Source organism: Scomber scombrus, chromosome 2, assembly GCF_963691925.1.
Source record: "Scomber scombrus chromosome 2, fScoSco1.1, whole genome shotgun sequence".
Taxonomy (NCBI): domain Eukaryota; kingdom Metazoa; phylum Chordata; class Actinopteri; order Scombriformes; family Scombridae; genus Scomber; species Scomber scombrus.
The window spans coordinates 35609105-35619458 of NC_084971.1; the positions used below are offsets into that span (position 1 = coordinate 35609105).

General features: G+C 40.3%; 1 protein-coding gene across 1 annotated transcript; it reads left to right on the plus strand.

Moving 5' to 3' along the window:
• Positions 1–9110: 9110 nt before the first annotated feature.
• Positions 9111–10127, plus strand: LOC133987400 (E3 ubiquitin-protein ligase TRIM21-like). The gene is made up of 2 exons (XM_062426759.1): positions 9111–9165; positions 9424–10127. Exons 1-2 carry the CDS (start codon positions 9111–9113, stop codon positions 10125–10127), a joined length of 759 nt encoding a protein of 252 aa, XP_062282743.1.
• Positions 10128–10354: the final 227 nt, after the last annotated feature.

Consider the following 10354-nt stretch of genomic DNA (forward strand, 5'->3'; position numbering starts at 1 on the left):
TTGATTTAATTAATAAAAATAAACACAAAGTATATTTAAGACAAAACTGCCACTGCACTCACTACATGGCGATATAAATGATAGATGGATTGATTGATTGATTGATTGATTGATTGATTGAATAGTGTAGAAAATCCCTACCTCCTTCCACCACATCTCACTCTAGCTCCGCCCCCAGAGACTATTTAGGCAGCCAGCTCACCTGTGTCAGCCTTTTTCCCTCTCTGGAGAACAAAGGAGCTGGCTGACCTACCTGCACAATAGTTTAAGCTGCGTATTTGATGTAAGTCCCTTTGTTTCCATATGATTATTCTGTTTAGTAATTATGATAAATGTAATGGAAGATTATTCCTACCTCTTTAGTTTGAGTAATGGTTTTTCTCTTAGATATCTTTGGTTGATTGTTGGTTATTATTATGCATACGTCTGACCTATGATTTCCTGCCTTGTTCTTATTGCCAGATACAAACCAGCTTGAATAATAAAATGGACTGGAACTGGATCCTCCTTGTTGTGTGATTGTTGTTCTAACAAACAACCCATTGCATCTACTATCCTGTAAAACCAACACTCCATCCTCACTAGTCCAATATTTTACAAATAGAGAATAGACATAAAAACAAACCAATCAATGATAAACTGATACATATTAAAAGAAAGCAAGACTGAACTTTATGCAAATGTATCTATATTGATGATCAATAATGTTCTTCTTCAACATATTGATTGGGGTTTATGAGGTTTTACAATCAAATATAATGTAACTGCTGTCTGTAAGTATCAATGAGAGGTGGTTGACCCTTTCAGACACAAAATCGACCAGGGAATAATCCTGGTTGGAGCTCGGTCTGAAAGAGGTGTTACAATGAAAACACATTAGAAGGAGATCTTTTAGTCAGTATGAACAGGAGGAATGATTACAGAGAGGAAAACCTCTTTACCTGTGCATATGGACACCTGACTGCTGGTTTAATACACACTTGTTCATACGAGTGGTGCCAATGAGATCCAGATGTGTTTACCAAGAGAGACCTGGGTAAAATAATTCTTAATTTCTAAATGGAACAATATTAATTTTGCTTGCAGGTAACGCCAATCCTTATGGTTTGGAATAACATGTTTATGTGTAGGCACAAAAACTACCTGGTTATGGTTAGAGAAAGTAGTGGTTTGGTTAAAATAGTAAAATGTAGTAAAAAATGCCCCCTGTGGCAGTCAAAAATATCTAGTTAGTTTTCCAAGAGGTCCAACAAAATGTCCTGTGTAACCCTCTGGAACATTGTTGATGATAGCAAGCTTTTTTCTTTTTGTTGTTGTCTGAATCATGAGATTCTCAGTTTTCCAAGGCCTCTTTATGAACATCAGGGCCGATTAACTGTGTGTGATATGATCACATGATATGGGAACAGAGGCTTGCTGGGCTTCACAGTCTTGAGTCACTGTGTGCACTCGATGGCAGTCTTCCATATGGCTCAGGGACAAATAAGGATTGACTAGATGAGCAATTCATAAATCAGTTAAACTAGTTTTAAAAGCAGCATCAGGTTTGTTAAAGTGTACATTTAGTATTTTTGTTGGTTTTATATCATTTGAAATGACATTTGCACCATTTTTTACCAAAAGTAAGACTGAATGCTCCTGAAAATGTCAAATGGTGTAACCACAAAAGAATGATACATATTACATATTTTATCACCTACAGTGTATTTAAGTGGACTTATACTAATAATGACTTCATTTAAAACATGTAAATGTGTCCTGATCTCCATGGTTACCAGAGTAAATGTAATATTTAGAACAATTGTATTCCATTACCTTTATTTAATATAAAAGTTATAATGTAAGATCATGCCAAACTAGTTGATATGGTGTTTTATTGACAATTTACTGTTTTTTAAGCAAGTTGAATTATTTGGTACAAAGTTTTTATGGTTACACCACTTAGACATGTTTGCCATAATCCTCTAATATATTCTCTCTAAATGGATTAAAAGCAGAAATGTAATGCTGAGTCCACAAAAAAAGAATGTGTGCAAGTTATTCATACGTTTATTTTCACAATTTAACCCATTTAAATTTGAACTAAACCACATGGACACATAAAAACCTTATTGAGTAACTGAGTTTTGTACAAGTTGTGTGTGTTTCCCTCCTGTGTCCAGCAGAGGGCAGCATAACAGCACACAGAGAGAGGACAGGTTGATAAAGGCAGGCTGCACACACCTGTCAACTTCCTTATCTGATTCAGTAACAACTACATGAGAGAAGAAAGTTAACTCAGAGGAGCTGCAGTCAACACAACTGTCTGTTTCTGTATGAAGGAAACTTAAACTGAGTTCTTTACTTCTTTCTCAACAACTGACTCAAACACTGGTGAGTACAGCTGATTATATTTACTGTGTTTCAACAACCAGCATTAACACAAAACTTACAGTTCAACGTAGACAAGTACACTTGTCTGACATTTGTCATGTGAGGTTGAATGAAATTAAACATTGTTCTCTTTATGATTACAATACACAACAAATAATGAATACTCCTGTAATGAAAGTCTCACAACTGTAAAATAAATGTTAGTGAGAGGAGATTTTTTTTTATGGTCATCTGAGTTTGGACACATTTCTTTAAAGACTGAAACATGTGTATCATTCATTAAGAACAATATCTCCAATAATATTCCAACAACACTAATGAAAAGAATTGAAGAATAAATGTATAAATTAGTTCTTGTTGTGAGACACTGCTGCACCTGTCGGATCATTATCTTCATGCAAGATTTAAGATTTCTATTTTATTATATTTTACGTTAAACTAAATGAGCAAAGTTAAACATTTACACACAATGAGCTGAACTTTGGACTGATTGTATGATTGTTGCAGAGTTGTAAAGGATTATAAAGGGACTGTTGTGTCCTTATGACCCAAAGACATGTTCTTTTATTTCTATATTCATTTCTGTTAGAGCCATTTTACTTTATTATGATTTAATGTATTATATTATTATGATATTATTGTTTGATTAACGTTTGTGTCGTCTTCCCGGGTCAAATTGACCCCATCTGTTTGGACTGTTCCTTCTTTCCTCCCTTCCTTCCTCCTTCTCTCTTTCTTTCCTTCCTCTCTCTTTCCTCCCTTCCTTCCTCCATCCCCCTTCTTCCTTCCTTCTGTCCTTCCTTCTTTTCTCCCTCCTTCTTTCCTTCCTTCCTTCCTTCCTTCCTTTCCTTCCTCCCTCCCTCCTTCTCTCTTTCTTTCCTCCCCTACCTTCCTCCCTTCCATCCTTCCTTCCTCCCTCCTTTCCTTCCTTCCTCCCTTCTTCTTTTCCTTTCTCCCTCCCTCCCTCCTACCTTCCATCCTCCCTCCTTTCCTTCCTTCCTTCCCTCCTTTCCTTCCTTTCCTTCCTTCCTCTCTCCTTCCCTCCCTCCTTTCCTTCCTTTCCTTCCTTCCCTCCTTTCCTTCCTTTCCTTCCTTCCTCTCTCCCTTCCTTCCTTCCTTCCTCCCTTTCTTCTTTCCTACTTCCTCCCTTCCTTCCTTGACTCGAGGACAACAGGAGGGTTAATTACTTTTATGGATGCAAGAGTGCTCACCTAATTATATTGGTATTATCTATGGGTATGTATGGTTGAAGGTCTCCCCCTGCTGTCCTTTAATATGTATTGCATCTTAGGGAGGGCGGTGGGAGTGACAAATCCTATATATGAATGAGTAATTGGAGACAGGTGGGTTGAACTCATGATAAGAAGGAGAGATCAGTAATGTCTTTTAACCACACACGTAAGGAGAAAGTTTAAGTTCAAGTTTAGTACTTTGTGATATGTTTTGCTGTATGAATAGTGCTATATCAATAAAGTCCATGATTGTTTGAAACAAAGAGTGGTTAGTCAGAAACCACTTACAGAGGCAAGGGTCTATATTTCTTGAAAATATGCTAAAAAGGCACTACAATGTCCATTTCGTTTTATTCTGTTTCTTTCATTTGTAACATCAAAGACTTTGTATTGAATAAGTCTTGTGTTAGTGTTCAGGGGTATGTTAAAGATATTTTTGCATTTTTGAGTCCAGAAGTCATTATTGGTCCTGATGTTAGATCTTTTCCCCATTTATTTATTGGAAGAGATTTGGTGGAGTCAGTGGAAGATAAATATTTGTATAATTTTGACAGACATTTGTTTGAGTTAGCAGTTTTATTGATGCTGTGCAGTACAGATGGTGGTTGAAGCTTATTATTGGATATTGGTTTTTGCCTTGATTTAAGCTTTAATTGGGCTTTTGTAAATATTGCCCTCCTCTATACCATATTTTTTGCATTTCCTTCTGGAAGGTGTTTTGCATTGACTGGGAGTCATAATGAATGTTCAACTTCAAATGTATTCTCATTAACATCAGGAATCAACCAGGAGTGCACATTCTGTATCTAATGACAGGATAACTTTTTGTATTGGTTTGATTTTGATGGGAAACGTTCAGATTGAAGAGGCAGCATCAATTTTTTGACGAATGTCTACCTTTAGTGAAACCTGATGTGGGTGAATGAGCAATGAAATTACTGATTTGATAAAAAATGTTAAAACTTTGTTAATGATTTTAATATCTGTGCTGATTAATGATATGTGGCATTCGTTTATGCAGATAGTTGGGTCTTTATTAGGCTATAATGAGATTAAGTGCTGTATTCATATGTTGTGATAGTCTTAGATGTTTTTATCTCATCTGCCATTCTAGTGCATAAAGGTGAAATGTCCATTTTCACGTTCCATAACTTCTGATATGACTGTTAGGCTAACTTAAATTATACATAACATGAACATAAATGAATCAAACAAGAGCAATGCATTTAAAATACAAAATGTAAATCCCCCTAACTAATTACCTGCAGCTTAATTACACACTTGCAGTTTTGCAAAACTAGACTTGCAAATATTTTACTATGATGTACTGACGACAGGAATGGCAGGAAAATTACTACTGAGAGAGCAAATCAGACTCAACATGAAACAGTGTCAACAAATGCTGCATTTTCCATCTAAAGCCATTAATGTCCTGTGCTGTATCAAAGTCAATTATGATTAATAGCTGCCAAAAACCTCCTAAAATAGTTTTAATGTTATACACAACCTGATATTTAGTGTTCTCTATCATGTCAAGACTATCTCTCCATTCTACATATGTATGGGGACCGACCACACTGGGGCAGCTGTTGTGGATTACTCTTTAAGACACATCACCTGTGGTGGCCACACACTGATTGGCAACCTGTGGCTATATAAGCACTACACCTGTGTGGCCACTCCGATTCCTTAATTTCCACAGCAAGCAGTTGTATGTGTAATTCTCTTGAGAGCCTAAAGAGAGTAGCATGTGTTTGACATATTATGTGCAATATAATCCACTTACTTTGTGTTTGGGAGAGCTGGTCTACATGCCCCTCTCTGTGTAGCTGCAATCTTTTTATAACACAGGCTGGTGAAAGAGTGGTGCCTTGTGACGGTGGTTGTACCAGTCCGCTTGCATAGCGATTGTCTCCCGTGAAATCCAGCACTGCCATTAAAGTTCCTCATAGAATCCGACCTTGTTGGAGGGCGACGGGTGGATTTTGGCCAAAGGTAATACATACGGGAAGCTGTACGAAAGTGCAACAAGCATGCCTCCACAGGCTAAAACTTTGCTTTCGTGTTAGCGTGTGATTGTAAGGTGAGTGATTAGTGCCACTAGTGCATGCATTATTTTCAGTGAGTACTGTATAGAGGAGCAAATGGCTAGCCCAGCAGGCCATACCGGTTTGTACATTGCTGCCATGCATGGATGGTTCAGCCAGGACGCATGCATTGTTTTGTCCTGCCAGTTGTAAGGAGGCTAGGGCTCGGGTGTTTTCTATGAAACATCTAGCCACTCTCACTGAGTGGCTGTATAATACAAAGTGGCCAAGAGTGTTGGTTTGGAATGACCCAGTTGCACAATCACCTCATACCCCTGGAGTGGCAGTCAGGGCAAGAGTGGCAATGCCCCCTTCTGCAGCTATGGTTGTGGCCCCATCTACTATCCAGCACCCTGCCCCCACCTGGTTAGGGCAGGAGGAACTGCATCTGGTATCACCCCATGTCAGGTGTGTCTGATGCAGGGGGCATCCTGGGCATTAACTCAAAGGATGAAGCCCTCCTCCCAGGCCTCCTGGTTTGACGATGTGGACGTGACTCAGTCGCAGATTTTTCCATACTGCTGCTTCCTGATGTTGAAGACCTGGTATTGAAGCATTTTGCTAAGTCATCTGAAGCCCATCGTTGAACAGGTCTGTGTAGAAGGCTGGTAGGTGTGAACGGTTGGGAGAGGATTAGCTGCGTACCTCCTGATCTCCAATGGATCAGGGTTTGGGGGCTTTGGTGTCCCCCACTAAGACGATCTTGGGCTAAAGAGCTAAAGAATTGTCGGGCATGGTCCTCGCTCGGAGCAGCAGTGCCGCAGCAATGTAACTTGGTTCCTGCAGCACTTAAGAGTACCTAAGCCTGCATCTCAACAGGAAGAAAAGCAGTATCCAGCCCTCAGAGTCAACAGAGTTCTTGGGCATGTGTTTGGATGCCAGAGCAGGGACTCTTTCCTTGACTCCTGTGAGACAGGCTGCCCCCAGGGCTTGCTTGTCACAGTTCTGGTTTTGGGCCAGGGTGACCTGGAGACTGTGTCTCTGACTCTTGGGGTTGATGGCAGCCACAGTGCATGTTGTACCCCTGGCTATTCTGAACATGCACCCAGTGCAGTGCTTCCTCCTGGACCTTTGACTTTGGCATGGACTCTGGTTAGAACAGCACATAAATATTTTGGAGTTGCAGGCTATCCATCGGGCATTTCTACATTTCCTGCCAGGGCTGCAGAACCACCATGTGCTCCGTGTATCAACAGGCAGTCTCAACAGGCATGGGGGTCTAGGTTCCCCTCACCTGTTCAGATTGGCTCAGACACTATGGGAGTGGGCTCATACCCAGCTCAAGTCCCTGAGGACTATGGTCAGAAGATTTTTGCTGTGGATCAGCTCTCCAGGGGGCACCCCTAGCCAGAGAGTGGCGGCTGCATCCAGAGGTTGTGAGCGAAATATGGCATTACTTTGGCACAGCTGTGGCCAATCTCTTCACCTCCAAGGAGACCACAGGGAGTGGATCCTTTCTCTTGCATTGCCCCTAATATCCTTCAGTTCCTCCAGGAGATGTCGGAGCCAAGCAAGTGTCCCTCGAATTTGAGGAGTACCATATATATATATATATATATACATGGAATATGTAGAATGGACAGATAGTCTTGACATGACACAGAACTGATGGTTACATGGTAACGTAGGTTCTCTGAGTGCAGAGACTATCTCTCCAGCTACTAGCTGCTCCGAAATGCTTTCCAAACAATGGTCACTGGAGTGGCCACACAGGTGTAGTGCTTATATATTGCCAATCAGTGTATTGCCACCACAGGTGATGTGTCTTAAAGAGTAATACACAACAGCTGCCCTAGTGGGGTCAGTCCCCATACATATGGAATATGTAGAACTCAGAGAACCTAAATTACCATGCAACCATCGGATCCATTTTTTGAGCCATTCTGTTACACAGCTAAACCATACACAAACATAAAGACACAGATAGAGCTGTATTTCCTTAAACCAGGGGGATTTTCTTTACTTCTTCTGATCAACAAACATTATCAAAATCTAAGACTCAGGGCCTAAAACATTAGTGTTTCAGCAGCAAATAGACTTTAAATTAAAATACAAAAATAATGAGGATGGTATTGTTAAGTCAATTATAGTTACATTGAACAACAAAAAAGGTCTTTTTTTCATCATAACTGCAACATTTATTAAATACTGACTTACTTAATGAATATTTCTGCAATTTTGTTTTCAGTTTCACGTTTGCTCTCAGTGTGTAGATATGTCTGCTGCCAGCTATCTGCAATCTGATGATCGCTTTCTGTGCTCCATCTGTCTGGATGTGTTCACTGATCCAGTCAGCACACCATGTAGACACAACTTCTGCAAAAACTGCATCAATGGACACTGGAACAGTAATAATCAGTGCCTCTGTCCAATGTGTAAAGAGATTTTCATCACAAGACCTGAGCTTCACATCAACACTTCCATCTCTGAGATGGTTTCTCAGTTCAGACAGGAAGCTCAACAGAAAACCAGCAGCAGCAGCTCAGAGCAACAAGCTGTCAAACCAGGAGAAGTTCCCAGTGACGTCTGTACTGGAACCAAACTGAAGGCCCTGAAGTCCTGTCTGGTGCTTCTGGTGTTTCTGGTGATTCCGGTGTGTCTGGGCTTCATCTACTGTGAGTCTCAATTCAGTATTCATGACCTTTGACATGTAGTCTATAAATAACATAGAAAACTAGAGGCGATGGTGATAAATAGAATATGGTAATGAGAGGTAACTTTTATAAATGTATGTCTATATGTCTATGTCCTACCTGTTGTGACAGAAAATGACTTATTTATCAGCCAAAACTGCTTCTTCTTTTCCTCCAGAATGAGGATTATTTCTTCTCTCTCTTTTTTATTTTGGAAGGAATCCCTCTCTAATATTTCTGTAGTTTCGGCATGCTGATAGAAAGTGTAATTCTGTTTAAAACTCCCTCATTACAATTACAGCAGAGCCTGTCTTCTGAACAGGTCTGCATGTGTCTGTCAGACTGTGGTCTCTCAATCTGTACATTGTCACCTTCTTTCTCAGGTTATTATCAGTTACTGTGGTCAGGTACTTTGCCACTGTATACTATCTGTTTAGGGCAAAATTTGTTTATAATGTGTGTTGTTAGCATGAAATATCATTCCAATACAGATGTGTTTTTCTTTTTCTTTGGTTACACTTTGGTTAGTTCGAACACAGCGGGAGCCTCATCTGACATCTTCACATGAGAAAAGACATCAGCTGATTGATCCTGTGGAGAACTTGGAAAACAGGATGTGTATGAAGCACAATAAACCTCTGGAGCTGTTCTGTAAGACCGACCAGACATGTGTCTGCACTCTCTGCACCTCTTCAGACCACAAGACACACGATTGTGTTCCTCTGAAAGAAGAATATGAAAGACAGAAGGCAGAGCTGGGGAAGACAGAGGCTGAAATTCAGGAGATGATCCAGAAGACAGGACTAAAGATTGAAGAGATCAAACACTCAGTTGACCTCAGTAAGGAAGCTGCAGACAGAGAGAAAGCAGAAGGTGTTCAGGTCTTCACCGCTCTGAAGAACTCTGTTGAGAGAAGCCTGAATGAGTTCATTAAGACGATTGAAGAGAAGCAAAGAACAACAGAGAAACAGGCTGAAGACTTCATCAAAGAGCTGGAACAGGAAATCTCTGAGCTGAAGAAGAGAAGCTCTGAGGTGGAGAAGCTCTCACACTCTGAAGACCACCTCCACCTCCTCCAAAACTTCCTGTCCCTGAAAGCTGCTCCACCCACCAAAGACTGGACTGATGTCAGCGTCCGTCCATCATATGAGGGGACTGTGGTGAAAGCTGTGGCTCAGCTGGAGGACACGCTCAGTAAACAGATGAAGAAGCTGCTCGCTGAAGCTGAGCTGAAGAAGGTCCAGCAGTATGCAGTGAATGTGACTCTTGATCATGATACAGCAAATCCTAAACTCATCCTGTCTGATGATGGGAAACAAGTACAACATGGTGATGTAAAGAAGAATGTCCCAGACAACCCAGAGAGATTTTCAGATTGTGGTAATGTTTTAGGAAAACAGAGTTTCTCTTCAGGCAGATTTTACTTTGAGGTTCAGGTTAAAGAGAAGACTCACTGGGATTTAGGAGTGGCCAGAGAGTCGATCAACAGGAAGGGAAAAATCATACTGATTCCTCAGAATGGGTTCTGGGCTATATGGTTGAGAAATGGAAATAACTACAAAGCTCTCACTGGTTTTTTAAATGATCTCTCTCTGAAGTCTCCTCCTCAGAAGGTGGGGGTGTTTGTGGATTATGAGGAGGGTCTGGTCTCCTTTTATGATGTAGATGCTGCAGCTCTTATCTACTCCTTTACTGGCTGCTCCTTCACTGAGAAACTCTACCCATACTTCAGCCCTGGTCCTAATTATGGTGGTAAAAACTCTGCCCCTCTGATCATCTTTCCTGTCAATCAAACTGTCTGATTTATTTTTTATGATCAGTAATTTATTAAACAACGAAGCACTGCCAATAATGAACAGTGTTTAATAAGTAAATCAATTAGTACATTTTGAGTCTACTGTGTAAGGTATATGAAGGCACAGTATTTATACTACGAAAACGACACAGCAGTCAATACATGGCAATAGTTTAGTGACATAAAAAAACACCAAACAATGATGATCTGATTATTATAATCAAAACTTTTAAG